Below are 14,572 nucleotides of genomic sequence, written 5' to 3'. Positions count from 1 at the left end.
TATGTTAAGTTACATAAAGTAACATGACAAAGAAAACACCCACCTGTCCTGTATCTGGCTTTTTTTTCCTCTTTTGTCCTTTGGCTCCAAGATTTGGTGTCTTGTGTTTTGTCTGATCATTAACTCTGGGCTTAAATGTATAAAAGGAGTTTAAATGTTGACTGCTGTACCTTTTTAGTGCTCTATTAAGCGCGTCCGGCAACAACTACTGCTGGAACTAGCTGCCATACAGGAGTAGGGGAGTGCAGTGAGAGACAGCTTCAGCTTAGCCCTCTGAAGAAGATGGGACAACTGCAGCGGTGTTGGCTGCTTCTGCTGGGGGGAGGTCTCATTTGTCTCCTGGAGGAGAGGAGATCACTTTTTCTCCCATTTATGTTTGACTGAAACACAAGGAAATATTTTGTCAGGTCCTTTCACTAATTTAGGGTGGTTAGGGTGGTTCACAAAGGCTTCTCAAAGGAAACAGATCTCCAGCTCTTACTAGAATTAACATTTGTAGCTGTAGCATACTTTATTCAATCTATTTTGCAGTGAAAGGGTTTTCTCTGTAACCTGATCCTTTAAACTGTTGTGCCTAAAAGGGCACTTGCAAGAGCAGTTACAATCCATGCTATAAAACTGAATCACCCTCTAGGAAGAAAAAAAAAAAAAAGCAGTTATCTTGCACATACTCTTGATAAAGGAGGAGCTATACAATAGTATATAGTTTCACACTTTATTTTTGAGAACGTCCAGGTTTAAGTAACAGCTCTTGATGATAAGTGAAAAGATTAATATTGCAATGGATTTACACAGAACATTACATTTTTAACAATGATCGATACAGAGTATTTGTCATGCAAATCACCTGTGTACACCAAGTAATACTTATATCAATACATATCTGTACAGTATTTACATTTTATATTTAAACTCTAACTAGAAACATTTTCCAAGAAAATATAGAAATGAAACTGGTAAGCCACAAGTCTTAATTTGTAGCATTTGGTCTACAACAGACCTAGCTTTTCCAGCAAGCATATCTACATAGATATGTAATAAATCTTAAAAAATAGGCATTGTTTTTATATATGAAGCATTATAAATGCTGCTTGGTTTATAAAGGTTCAGTTTTGTACCAGTTTAAAACTGTTCAAAATGTTAAGTGATTTAGAGCTTATTTTGTCAGAATATTGTAAAATTTAAGTCAGTCCAGCTGAGCTTAAGTATTATATACAGTTCTCTCCCTAGATTGCACTGGCAGCATGGCTGAAGTTAGTGGCCAAATGGTTTAGGTATTTGAGAAGCCGTCTGTGTGGCAGAAGCAGTAGCGGCTCTTGCTGGCCCCTGTAGTTTCAGAGGGCAATGGTAAAGAGCTGAAGAATTATGCAAATTTCAGCGCAATGGGAAGGGAGAAGTCTGCTGTCCCCAGAGGACTTTTCCTCAGCATGGCCAAACTGTAACAGGTATTGCTTTAGGCCACAGAGCAGCTAGCCTGAGTAGCTACACCTGGACTTGAAGCCCAATAAAAAGGGAAAGGTTGAGAGATTTTTCTTCACCCTCATGGATAGTACCTGACTTGGCCAAAATTTTCACAAGCCACTTTGTTTTACTGGCCTCGTGACCAGTGGAAATTCTGGGCCAGTTTCACTCCCTGTTAATACTGTTACAAAAAACATTTGAAATCAAATATTATCACACAAAAGAATGATATTCCATTAGCTTTGGTAAATTAAATAGTTACATTGAGCACCACAAACAGCTGGTTTAGATGTTGCATTTTAATGCTAGAAATAATATATTTCCTGCTATATCCTCAGTTACATGTTAATCTAAATAATCTTTTCTGCAGGATATAAGAACTTTAAACCAAATACAGCAAATAAACTCTCAAGGCATTTCCTTCATGCTTACAGGTAGACACCCTCACCTGGCTAGATAAACAGATTTTCTTGCAAGTGATATTTCAGAATGTAAGAATTGATCAAAAAAAAAAAAAAAAAAAAAAAAAGTGCTTCATGGCTTACTGTTTTTGTAATCTCACATTTCTCCAGGAACACTTTATTTGCTGCATTTCACCGTTACACTCGTCAGTACCACTGGTTCTGGTTTATCACTATTTGCATTACAAATCTGCTTGTCCAAAGCTAAAACTGATGTATGCACTGCTTGAAAACAAAACTTGAAGTTGCAGAGTGGAAAACTCAAGTCATTATGTTAGCAGCTGTGTAACCATATTGCTTTCCAAACAAAAGATGTACAACTTAATTCGTTTCTATAAAGAGTTTAAATGCCTACCATTAAGCAAAAATGTCCCCACATTGATACTTACTGTTAAGCAAGGATTCTACCTCCTTTGGCTGAGGTTTGCTCCCCTACTGACATTTGAACATTCATCCAAGTAGCCTGCAATTCCACATGCTTGGGGAGTATAGAAATAGTGTAGAGTATAGTATAGAAAAGGTTCCTCCAGGCTCTTCCTCTCAGCCTTTTTTTGAAGCATGCAATAAAGCAAGATATTCACAGGCTGACATTCCATGCAAAACAAGGCAAATTAGTAAGACAGGAACCACAAAACTAACTGTCCTTTAAAGTTAAAATGAGATTTGAAATAGATCAACTTAGTGTCTGTTTTTCCCAATGCAGCACAATTCTCTATCATGTATCCAGAGCTGCTTCTGTTAACTCCGAGAAGCAAAGTGTTGCTTTGACAACACACTGTGTCACCAAAGCATTTGTTGGCACAGTAGGCCCGGCTCAGGTTCAACAAGTTTGTGAAAAAAAATGAGTACTAACAGAAGCAGCGGGGTCCAAACAAACACTTTATGTCCCCACTGTGAAATGAGGGGCTTTACCTTTAGTGTTATGCACACTGTCAATAGAAAAGCACTGTAACAGACTCTGCCATGGCAGTTTGTATGTTACTGAAAGGCCATCAGAGTGGGACTGCAAAAAGATCTTCCAGAAGTTACAAAAAAAAACATGGGGGTGGGAGTTTAGGTGTGTTAGATAACACAACCTTAGATACAGATTTTGTTCTTTACGTAAAAGTAAGGATGTCTACTCACTTCTTCAACTTGAATGACTGAAGCACAAGTCTGAAAAATCGCCTTTAAGAATGTAATGAAAATATTTAACTTTTCTGTATGTTAAAAGTTTGCTACAGGCAAAGGAATGAATGCTGATGCCTTAACTATCTAGGGCTGTATCTTACAGAAAGAGCACACCTTCCTGTTTTTTCCCTTTAAAAATATTAAATGCATGTGAAATTATTAGGAGGTGTTTTCACATGCAAAGCCTAATGCAACACATGCAAGCCCTGTCATCTTATTCCTTTAGTAGTAACTTAGTGTTACTTTAACTACAACATATCTAAAACATAAGAAGGATGTTACTATATAAAAAGCAGACGAAACCGGTCATTAAATCTTACTGCTTATTGTGCATGAGCAGACTGGAGTGAGTTTTAGCCTACTGGCAAATATCAAACCACATCTGTACTCAGTGTCATGCCTACAGACAATCCTTTATTGTTGGGACCTGCATATTTTTCAGTGCATTCAACACAAACCCTTTGGCACAACTAGTTAACTATGTAGCTGCCAGTCCACCACTCAGCTGCACTTCTGAAGAAGAAAAGCTATTTCCATCTAACATAGGAGCACATACCCTAAATGAAAGCTTCACTCAGCTGGTCATTTACTGCAAGATGCACAAGATTTGAAAACTGCTACTGAGATTGTGGTTTTTCTGCTTACAGAAAAATCAAGTGCTGCATCGCCCCCGACTCCACTTCGTAGTGCTGCATTTAATGGAGATTAAAACAATTTCAATTGCTCCTCTGTTTATGGACAACGAGCTCAAGGAAGAGGTACAGCATATTAGCCTGGAATTCCTTCCCTGCCAATCAAAGTAAACTGGAGCTGTAACTAACACAAGCAGAAACAAGGCTTCCATGTTTTCAGTTGAATAAAGTTCCAACAAAATCATCCTCTGGGATTTGAAGTTTACTTCAAATTATATGCCAGTAACTATTTACCTTGAAAGATCTTGCCAAGTTTTTATGTCATAGTAAAGTATATATATATATATATATATATAAAATTTACAGTTAATGTCTTCACTTAGTTTGTCCAATTTTTACATTATCACTCAACTGTATGTTCATTCATAAGTTGATGCATGTATACAAGCCGCTGATCACATTCTATTTCTTGTTTGCAATTCTTCGTTTCCTTGTTGCCAGCATATCGTAAAATGGATCCCTGCTTATACTTGCTCTAGAAGAAAAGGCATCATCAGTTTGGTTAACAAATACCTGTTTCTGAAAACTAGAACTGTTTTGTTCTCTCTTCCCTTTGAATGACTCCACACTTATAATCAGATAAGGATTGCTGACCTAGAATGACAGAACATCCCAAGGTGGAAAGGACTCACGATAATCGCCGAGTCCAACTCCTGGCTCCACACAGCATCATCTAAAAATCAGACCCTACGTCTGAGAGCGTTGCCCAAATGTTCCTCGACCTCTGTCAGACTTGGTGCCATGACCACTGCTCGGGGAGCCTATCCCATTGCCTGACCACCTCTGGGTGCAAAACCTTTTTCTAACACCCAGCCTGACCCTCCCCTGTCCCAGCTCCACACCATTCTCTCAGGTCCTGTCACTGTCCCCAGAGAGCAGAGCTCAGTGCCTGCCCCTCCACTCCCCTCGTGAGGAAGTTCTGTAGGCCTCTAAGCACCAGAAACATTTATTTTAAAATAAGATCATATTCAGCTGTGATTTGTTAAGAGTTCATACCTTCCTCTTGAACATTATTTATTCCTTTAAGTGTGGGTCTGCTTTATAAATCTTACAAGATGAAGTCAAATTATCAAAGTTCAAAGCTGCACTGTGAACATGCTCAAGATAGATGTCACTGAAGTTATTTAGTAGTTGAAGAATTTAACAAAATCAGGGTTAATGATAATTCACACACGGCTTTAAATTCGCTTCAACACAAGAAAAAAAAAATCCACATTTTCCTCATTTGAGTTAGTAGTATTACTATTTCCTTAGGACCAGACAGTAACTGGAAACTTATCCTGATCTATCAACCCCGTGTAGCTTTTCATTAATCCTGGAGGACACTGCCACATCAGAACACTTTACATAAGTTAGAATACAAATTCTCTTAATACCTTACTCTTCTCAGAGAAGAGCTTACATTTCATTTCTGAAAGACATTTAAGACTCAAAACTCACTTGATAGATTTAATCCATTCTTCTTTTTCTTCTGGGGTGGGAGCAGATATTCTATACACTACATGGTTGCCTTCTACCACTCTACCATCAGCTTCGGTTTTACAGGCTTTAATCACTTGCCCTTTATGACTGGGGTTATAGAGCTCAAAGCAGTTCTGGAAGGTAGAAGTGGAAAAATAAATTAAAAAACGAACAAATAAAACAACAAACAACTGGCAAACATCTTCAGTAAAAACTTATAATGAAGATATCTTACTGGTTTTCTAGGGTCTTCAACTTCTCTTATGCTAAGGTTTTCTAATGGAATAATCCCTCTAGGTTCTTTGTCCTAAAAATGCAGAAAATATCACATTAGCCCCTTAAATACCTGGATTACAATTGAAGCTAACTGCAATATATACTCACTGTCGTATATTCAAAGTAATACAGGCAATTATCGGTCAGAATAAACCACCTTCGTTTCCATGTTTTTACTCTTCCCCCTACAATCAAAAGGTATCGATAAATTAAACGTGTGTTGCTGTCAAGGCTTCAGTAATGGATAAGAAGAAAGTATTTAGTTTTGTTTTTCAAAATATGGCTTAATTAATTGCAAATGGATCAGGCACAGATGAGCTGAGATTAAAAGAACGTGTTTCCGTAGCTCTTGTACTGAGATCAAACTCCTGAGACCGCATTAACTATGGTGCTGCTGACCAGCCACATGAGCTTCTTCTGTCCATGTAGTCACAGCTATTTCAAAAATATTAATCAAAAACATTAATCCTTCATGGTGCTCAGAAATACAGAGCCAGTGCTGCTATGGGAAAGGAGGCCAAACAGCAAACCCAGTAACTGGGTTTCAATGACAGGACCAATCCTCTCCACAGCCTGTCTTTTTACAAGGAAGGGGTCTCATCAGTAAAATTAGTGATGTTTTATCACCTTCCTTGCACTCCACTCATGACCATCCATGTGATTAAGAACCTAGCTCTCTCTAGTACTAGATTTAACATCAAGCACATCAGATGCTTACAAACATTACCACTTGCAAGCAGAACAACTCTGATGAGTCATCAACTTGGAGCAAATGCAGAAAATGATACACCAAAATGTATCATTTGTAGTGACTTTTCATCATTTATTGTTTTAAAAACATGTGCTTTTTATGGGGAAATAAGTAATGGAATACACCCAACAAAAGGCATAGCTACTGCTCCAAAAATACCATATTTTTTTTCCCCCCACATTAGTGGTTTAGAAACCAGCAATCACTGAGATGCTCTTTCTCCCAGCTGTTAATGTCACACTGTATGGAATTGATCCTTTTAGAAACACACATTGTCTCGGACTTTTCGCCTATTGCTCTGCAGTGTGCTACCTCACAACCTCTCCAGTATTCTACAGTTATTATTTTCAGGACAGACGATAGTAGATAAAGAATTCACGTGTGATCGACATACAGGCTTTGTTCCACCATAGTTATATGACTTCAGGATTATGTCACCACCTGTGCATCATCCATTCAGCAATGATTTCACCTCATTAACCCAAATGTCTCAAAATATTGCTATTGAACACCCTGGATAAAAGAGTACCATTAATATACACAAGGCCCCCAATTTTATTTAGGTCATGTAACTAAATTTAAGACACAAGCATATTTTTTCATCTGCTCTTCTTGAGACAGTTGAAACTTTTTTGATATAATCCTCAATTCTAGGAATATCGTTATTTTTTATACCAGTCTACTATGTATTTGCAATGCAGACCAAGTCTTGTTGAATGTTGTATCTTTGTTTCAGTTGGTTTAATGACCTGTGTTATAGCCCAGTGCTAACATGCTGCAATGTTCAACGTACTCAATAAATTGCACGTTTCCACTACACGCACACATATCCCAAGAAAAAATTAATCTGCAAGCAGGTGTGGTGAAATAAGAGAAGGCAAAATAGTGCAAGATGCAGAAGCCGTGACAGAATGGATGGTTGAGTGAACTGGAGACAGTGAGGGAAGAATTGGTGGCATTTTAGTACAACCACTGTGACAGGTCCTTAAATAAATCATTGTAGGAACAATCAAACTGGCACATGAGTCACTAGAAAAATTCCCATAACCTTGACTAAGCGCTGGTTCAAGTACCAGGAAGTATTTAGGCCTGGAATGGAAAATCAGCCAACTTTAGCTTGATTCACTTCTCAATCAATGAATATGCAGCAACCAAGTCAAGATGACTGCCAGGGCAGTCCTTCCTATCACCGTAACAGGATCTATTTTTCAGGTAATCCAAGGTTCATTGCAGTGTTCATTGCAGCTCCCTTCTCTCAGCCAGCCAGTAGCTCACCAGGTCACAGCACTCGTACGAGCTGTGGAACTGCAGCACAGGTCTCTGTTCCCAACCAAGCTATGAGTTACTCTTCTCTTCCACAAAAAAAAAAAAAAAAAAAAAAAAAAAAAAGCGAGGCAGGATATTTTTTTGCCCAAGATAAGCAAGTATTCTAATATATAAATCTCTGTATCCCCACCCCATTACTTAGTTGCAGCTGTCAACAGCACAGAAACTCTAATAAAAAGCTTGAAAGGCAATCTAATCTGTACTCATCAAGTTTGCAGGGGTCACCATACAACGTGTTTAATATGCCTTTAAAAATGGGCTAAAACCCAAGAGGCTGGTTGATAAGGCTTTGGGGATCATAAGCATGGCATACAAGATTAATGGTAAGAACTACTGATAACAAAAAATTCTTTTCCTCGGCCAAAATTGCTGTAGGCTCACAAAACAACAGCACAGAGGGTTAGTACCGTGCTTCATGTCTTATTCCAGTTGTCAGCTTCTTCGAGATTAAAACTGAAAGGAATTAAGTTATCAGAAAAGGATCAAAAAAATGGAGTATGAATCCATATACTTTTACAGAAATGGAGAGATACAGAGCATGTAATTCTCAAGGATCTAGCTGATTAACTGAAATGCAAGGACAAACAAAATAAAGTAAATCTTGTCAGTCAAAATTTAAGGAAACTACAAGAAAAGGCCATAATGCAAAATGTATAGAAAGAGAAAGAAAAATCCTCTTCACCTAAGTAAACCAACATTGGATTTTTTTTTTCAACTCTGGAGAAAGTATGAACTAGAGAATAAGGTAAAATAAACAACCTAGGCCAAAGGGAAAAACAATTGGCACTGACTTAGGAAACACTGACTTCAAAAACTAAAAATGGTTTTACAACCAAAGGCAGCAAAGTATCCGAAGTCAGAAAATTCTACTCAAATCTTCAGCACATTTGTAAATAATGTTTTAATGGGGAAATAGAGTCATGTAGACAGAAATAAAAATAATGTTTTTCTTTTTTTTTGTATGTCTCAGTTCATTTAGATACCACTAGGTGGAATTAGACTCAGAAACTGCAGTTACACACAATTCTGTTTGCATTTCTTTGAAAACGTTTACCTCAACAGCAACATCGACTGCCTTAAACTAGAACAGCATCCATGCGACCCAGATGGGAACCGGAAGGCATCAGTTTCCTGATCACCAACCATTATTCTCTCACCCTGGATTTAGGAAAAGCAGTGACATCCTCCCAAGGACAGATGTGCTAGAACAAACGCCATGGGCAGAATGGGCCCAGAAGCAAGGCCTTTGGACAACCTCCAAGCTCTCAGTTGCTGCCTGAGTGGCAGAAAAAAATTAACACAATCACGTGTCAGGCTTGAATCATTTCCTCTCCAGTTTGGTAGAGCTATGTCACAGCTTCCCTCTAACTAGAAGGAATTACGCAAACCAAGCTGTTTGCCAAGAGAAGCTGTTTTAGACACGGGAACGCCCTCCCTGAGCAAAATGATTATTAGTTAGAAATTAGGACAGACAGCCCATATAAAAATTTCAAATACCTTCAGTTGGAAGGTACAAAATTTCATGGTAAACACCACCACCAATCATGATGCAGAAACATCTAAAATCTAGTGATGTCTCAAGCTGCTCTATGTGAGGATTCATAAGCACTCGGCAGCTTTCAGCTTTTTCTCACTTGTAGCATTTGTTTTCATTACACCATGCTTCAAATGATAATTCAGGTTTACTGAGACTAAGAGCATCTACAGGAAAGAGCCAGCTGAGTCTACATAGATAAAGCCAGAAGTGCTGCCTGGCTGCCCGGTTTGGCACTTGGACTCACACTAAGGCACCTGTGAACAATTCAGAGCAGCAAGCTTCACAACAGCAAGCATTTGGGAAGCACAGCTTTCTAAAAACACATCTGGCTAGAGAGCTGGGGAAGTCTTTAGGACAGGTGAATTTTACTATATACGGTAGTTCCACAATATCCATCTCCTGCCCAGAGAAGAATCAACGCAGCAAGCTGCAATACCAAATAGAAGGGCACAGGTAGACAAATGGGAAGAGAGACTGTAAGTAAAACAAAATAGTGTCTTGATAAGACTCAGGATTTGAGTCAGGGCTTGTCTTACTCATAGTTTTATATATGAACTTTGATCTTTTACGCAAGAATTAACACAATTGAGCACCTGAACTCTCACACAGGAATAGTATCTCCTCAGCATCTCAACAATACCAAGATTTTAAACATCCACATCTTCCAGAAATAAAAAGAAACTCAAGTACTCTGAAATTCATGGATTCCCAACAGAAAGGGTTGTAGCGATGCAGATTATGTGGATCAAGATAGTACTCTCTAACATACAGTTTAAGACTCCTAGTAAATAGGAAACTCAAGGGAGGAGAAAGAAGGAGGAAAGAATGAAAAGGAAAGAATATTGCCAGGTTTGGTTTTGGTCAATTCACCTCATTTAGCAAAATGTATTTGTCTGTACGCAGTCTGCGCCTGCTGAAAAAACGCAGTCTTTCCAGGAAGCACAGCTTCATGCATTCATAGGCTGATTCACCGAAGGCTTCAGGACACATTTAATTTCCTTATTCAAATAACCCCGCTGATGTGGGAGCGTCACCAGCAACACCCTGCAGTCTCATGCACGCTTTTGCTGTTGGGTTTCCTGTGTATTGTCTCTCATTTACACCATCCACAAGGAAAAGCTGGCTTCATTGGCCCTACTTGCTGCGCTGGAGGTGGCAGGTGCACAAGTACCCAGCAGCTTTCAGCAGTCACCTTTTTTCTTCAACTTCCTTGTTCCTCTATTTTTATTTCTTTCAATTCTCTCATATGTATTTTATTGACTCTTTGTTCCACAGTGGATGTTTGACACTCCTCTACGTGCACACTCCCACTCTTGCTTGCACTCTCTGTATGCATATAATTCTATGAGGAGTATTGGCAACCGACAGAGAAGGGACAGATATGCCTAGCATTCATAACAAGAGCTTATTCCCAACCTCTTCTCCAGAAAATGCATTTTATCTACTTCATCTTGAAAGCCTTTTTTTGTTGAGAAAGCTGTGCCAGGAGACTGCAAATTCAAAGATTCTAGTGACCTTGAACTTCGCACTCATTTAACATTCTGTAAATAATATATATAGCTTGCTTAACAAAGGAAAATAAATAGCAAAAATAACAACTTTTATATATGTATAGTTCAAATGTACATCAATTGTAATAAAATTTCTCAATAATCTAATACATGTAACAAAATCACCCTAGAACTTGATTACAAGGATAAGAAAGGCTTTTCTCTCGGTTGAAATTACTCTTCCCTTGTTGTATTCTTCAGTGACCCTGAGAAGTTCGCTGAGAAGTCATCTTTATTTTTCTGCTTTACATTTAAACACTTTTTTTTTTTAATTAAACAGAAGACACTTGCATGTGAGCTAGACACTAACATGCCAGTCTTTTGTGGACAGAATACCACTGATGATACTGTTAGTGACACTGAGTGAAAAAGCAAAATGCTATAATAAATTTGATTAAAAAAAATAAAGAAAAGAAAAAAAAGAAAAGAAAAGACAGGAGGAAGGAGGAAGAAAATAAAAGAATGAGCAACTGAACAAGATGGGACTGGAAAGCAATCAGATACGTACCTCCTAATGCAGAATAAGCAGAGACAGCCAGTCACAGAACAGAAAGGTGATAGGTCATAGGCCATAAGGAAAACAAGAAGGCACATTTAAACCACTCATTAAAAAATCATAGCCAAAACCAAACCAAGAGAAACTCACAAATAATATGGAAAAATAAAGACATACAAAAATAACTATTTGAAGAGAAATCCTTTCTTTTTGCACACAGAAAACTGAATTGAAATTTCATATTCGTTTTCTGAAATGACTTCATGGAGATTTAGATGTTATTTATCAGTCACAGCATGTGGCAAATACCATGTGGAGTTTCCTTTCTGTTGCTGAGTTTTCACTTCTCAAATATCAGAAATAAAACTCCAAAGTTGGAAATAAGATCACTAATTTGGATATGTAAAACAAGAAGTAACGACCTTTAGTTGTAAAGGAGTTACTGATTATGGTATACATTTTTAAGTACAAGTTACAAGATTAATCCTATTACATTTAGGAGAAAGCAGTTAGACACAGAAGGAGCAGACATGCTAACAACGAACAAACACATAGCAGCAATAGTGCCCTTATAACTAACCTAATTTCAGCAGCCAACCTTCTCTATCTGGATTAAAAAACGTATGCGTTAGATCATTTCCATCATCCTCTGGAATTTTAAACGGCTCATTCTTAATACTTTCATATAAATTCTAGAAGAATAAAAAAAGAGGAAAAATACCTCATTAATAATGTCTAACAGAAAATGCATCCTACTGCTTCTCAGACTATTTGTATTAAAAAAAAACACAAAGGAAATATTGTCCATAACGTTCGGGACCATCCCTTCTCAATCGTTGTTTACTACTTTGAGTAAGTCTGTTTTTAAATCACATCATCTATAAACAAGTGTCTCTTTCTCTCTACAGATTTTACAAGTACATCCCAACAAAGACGTTTTTCTTTCAGAATTCAGTATTTCAAAGGTTTCAGCTTCTCAAACAGTACTCATTTAATACAAGTGTGGCCAAACAAATCCGGATTTTCAGAAAATACTTTAAACCATCACACTGTCTTAGAGAAATAAGTACGTCTACTGGTATCTCAGGGGACAGGACAAAGCTTCACAAGATACACGGAAATGTATCAAGGTAATGTTTTTAAACTAATGCGGAATGGTTTTAAACTAAAAGAGGGGAGATTTAGATTAGATGCTAAGAGGAAATTCTTCACTCAGAGGGTGTTGAGACACTGGCACAGGCTGCCCAGAGAAGCTGTGAATGCCCCATCCTTGGAGGTGTTCATGGTTGGATGAAGCCCTGGGCATTCTCTTCTACTGGGAGGTGTCCCTGCCCATGGCAGGGAGGTTGGAATTGCATGGTCTTTAAGGTCCCTTCCAACCCCAGCCATTCTATGATTCTATGAAGGAACTGCCGAGGGTTACACAGAGTACTTCCTCTGCAATCTACCCTCCTCAACGTAAGATTGAGAGACAACTAACCGAAGAGGCCATGAACATCAGAGAATGCTTCTTTCAGCTTCTTAAATAGTTATGCATGCTAGGAAGTGTTCTTACTTCCCTTGACAAATCAGTCTGAGAACTGTTGCATGTGCTTTCAAGTTTCCTATTAAAAAACACAAAGCAACCTCTTTTTTATCCCCCCAATTTAACTTACTCGTAGCAATTCTTCTGGAAGGTCTCCACCTTCATTAATTCCACGATTCATAGAAATAAACCTCTCTACTGTTGGTTTATCTCTTACATTGTGGTTGTGCAGACTGGTATTTAACATAATGATCGCAAATGATAGCACATAGCATGTATCTGAAATGAGATTTGAAAAGTGTTTTATATTTCTTTGTATACTTTCTATAAACCCATAAAGTGAGTATGTAGCTCATCCCGACTGATGAAATACTAAGCACTATACACAAAAAAGTCACAAATTTTTCTATGAACTGTTGAGTAAGCCTAAGAAAAAAAAAGAAAAAAAAAAAAGGTAACAACTCAAATTAAAAGCCAGTATAAGAAACTCAGCAGAAGAATAGAATATGAAAAATTTTAAAACTCTGAAATCATTGGTATCACCATATATTAGCACTTCACTTGGAAGTCTGAGGTGTTGGGCAAAATTTAAGAGAACTGTCATTTCTAAATGTAAATGAGTAAAAATGAGTAAATTTGTTGGCATAGATGAGGGGGTTAATAGCACTGGACAATACCAAAGGATAACAAGAGATCTCATCATGCCTTTTGATATGGTTATGACTGTGGTAAATTATCCCAGAATTCAAGTACAAAATCCCATGTGAGAAAAAGCAGGATGGAAATCCTTCCAAACACATCTTTCCACTGAGGAAAGATGTGTTTGCATCTTCAGCATTTTGTTTTCAATAAGGATTTCCCTCTGTAGCTGTTGCTGACCTGCTTTATGTTAACCTTTTCCTCGCCTCTTTCTTCCTCAAATTAACTGAGCAGCAGCGAGCTGTGCGTGCATATAGCAATGTTAGAACACTAGGGCATTCTGTGCAGTATCGCAGAGCTTTGTTAGCCTTTTATGGCCCAAATAACCCTAGACCAAGCAATTAAATGCAAAACTGAGGTGCATTTTTAACTGAGATAAGTCATTGATGAGCAGACTGCAAAAGAGAAAGGACACAGTCCTCGTAATGAAAAAATTGATGATGTTCTTGGTAATATACTACAGCCACATATTAGGTAGACTTGATAAGGAGACATTCAGGTGTGAAGTCCTTATACCTGACAGATGAGATTACCCAACCTATAGGTCTCACCTGGCTGAGCCCCTTAGTCTATGTAATCTTACGTATCTTAGAACCATCATTTTTCTTGCAGGTAGCTCTGCCAATTATATGCATGTCTGCTTTAAGGGATTCCTGTCTGCTGTTTGGTTAAGTTTTTCTGTCTTTCCAACTTTGTCCACCATCAATCATTTACTACTTTTGTTTTGTTTTTCCTTTTATGTTTCTTGAGGAACAGGTAATGTATTATTATCCTGAAAAAACATCAAAGCATCAAGATCTTCTTGGGTCATCACTGGAACTGCTGCTTACAAAAAATGGCAGTTTTACCAGGATATACTGATATCTAATACTAGAGCTTAAAACACACTTTAGAAATGTCACCAGAGATTTTTGGCTTGGAATTGGAGAACTAAGATTCCAATTAGCTTATATATGAAAAGTAAAGTTTTGTAAATGGAAATGCATTCTGACCATCAGCTTGCACCTCCTGGACATAAAGCACAGGATTAGACAGTGGCATTTTCTGAGTTCTCAGAAATGTGTTAGTTCACATACTTTTTTATCCTGAACTTCTAAATTGGCCATTGTTTCCTTGCACCAAATATAGGAGAATACATATCAAGGGGAAAAAAAAAAAAAAAAAAAA

At 37.8% G+C, this 14,572-nt stretch overlaps 1 protein-coding gene across 1 annotated transcript in view; it reads right to left on the bottom strand.

Moving 5' to 3' along the window:
• Positions 1–701: 701 nt before the first annotated feature.
• Positions 702–14,572, bottom strand: part of CYTH3 (cytohesin 3) — a 51,690-nt gene continuing 37,819 nt past the window's right edge. Inside the window, exons 8-13 of the mRNA XM_084296069.1 lie at positions 12,837–12,985; positions 11,762–11,873; positions 5,630–5,706; positions 5,481–5,552; positions 5,225–5,379; positions 702–4,259 (exon numbers count right to left, since the gene is read on the bottom strand). Of these exons, the coding sequence (XP_084152195.1) occupies positions 4,187–4,259; positions 5,225–5,379; positions 5,481–5,552; positions 5,630–5,706; positions 11,762–11,873; positions 12,837–12,985 (638 nt within the window). The 3' untranslated portion in view covers positions 702–4,186. The remainder of the gene's footprint in view (positions 4,260–5,224; positions 5,380–5,480; positions 5,553–5,629; positions 5,707–11,761; positions 11,874–12,836; positions 12,986–14,572) is intronic.

This window comes from Netta rufina (assembly GCF_964035555.1).
Source record: "Netta rufina genome assembly, chromosome: 15".
Classification (NCBI taxonomy): Eukaryota; Metazoa; Chordata; class Aves; order Anseriformes; family Anatidae; genus Netta; species Netta rufina.
This window is presented reverse-complemented; position numbering and strand designations above follow the sequence as displayed.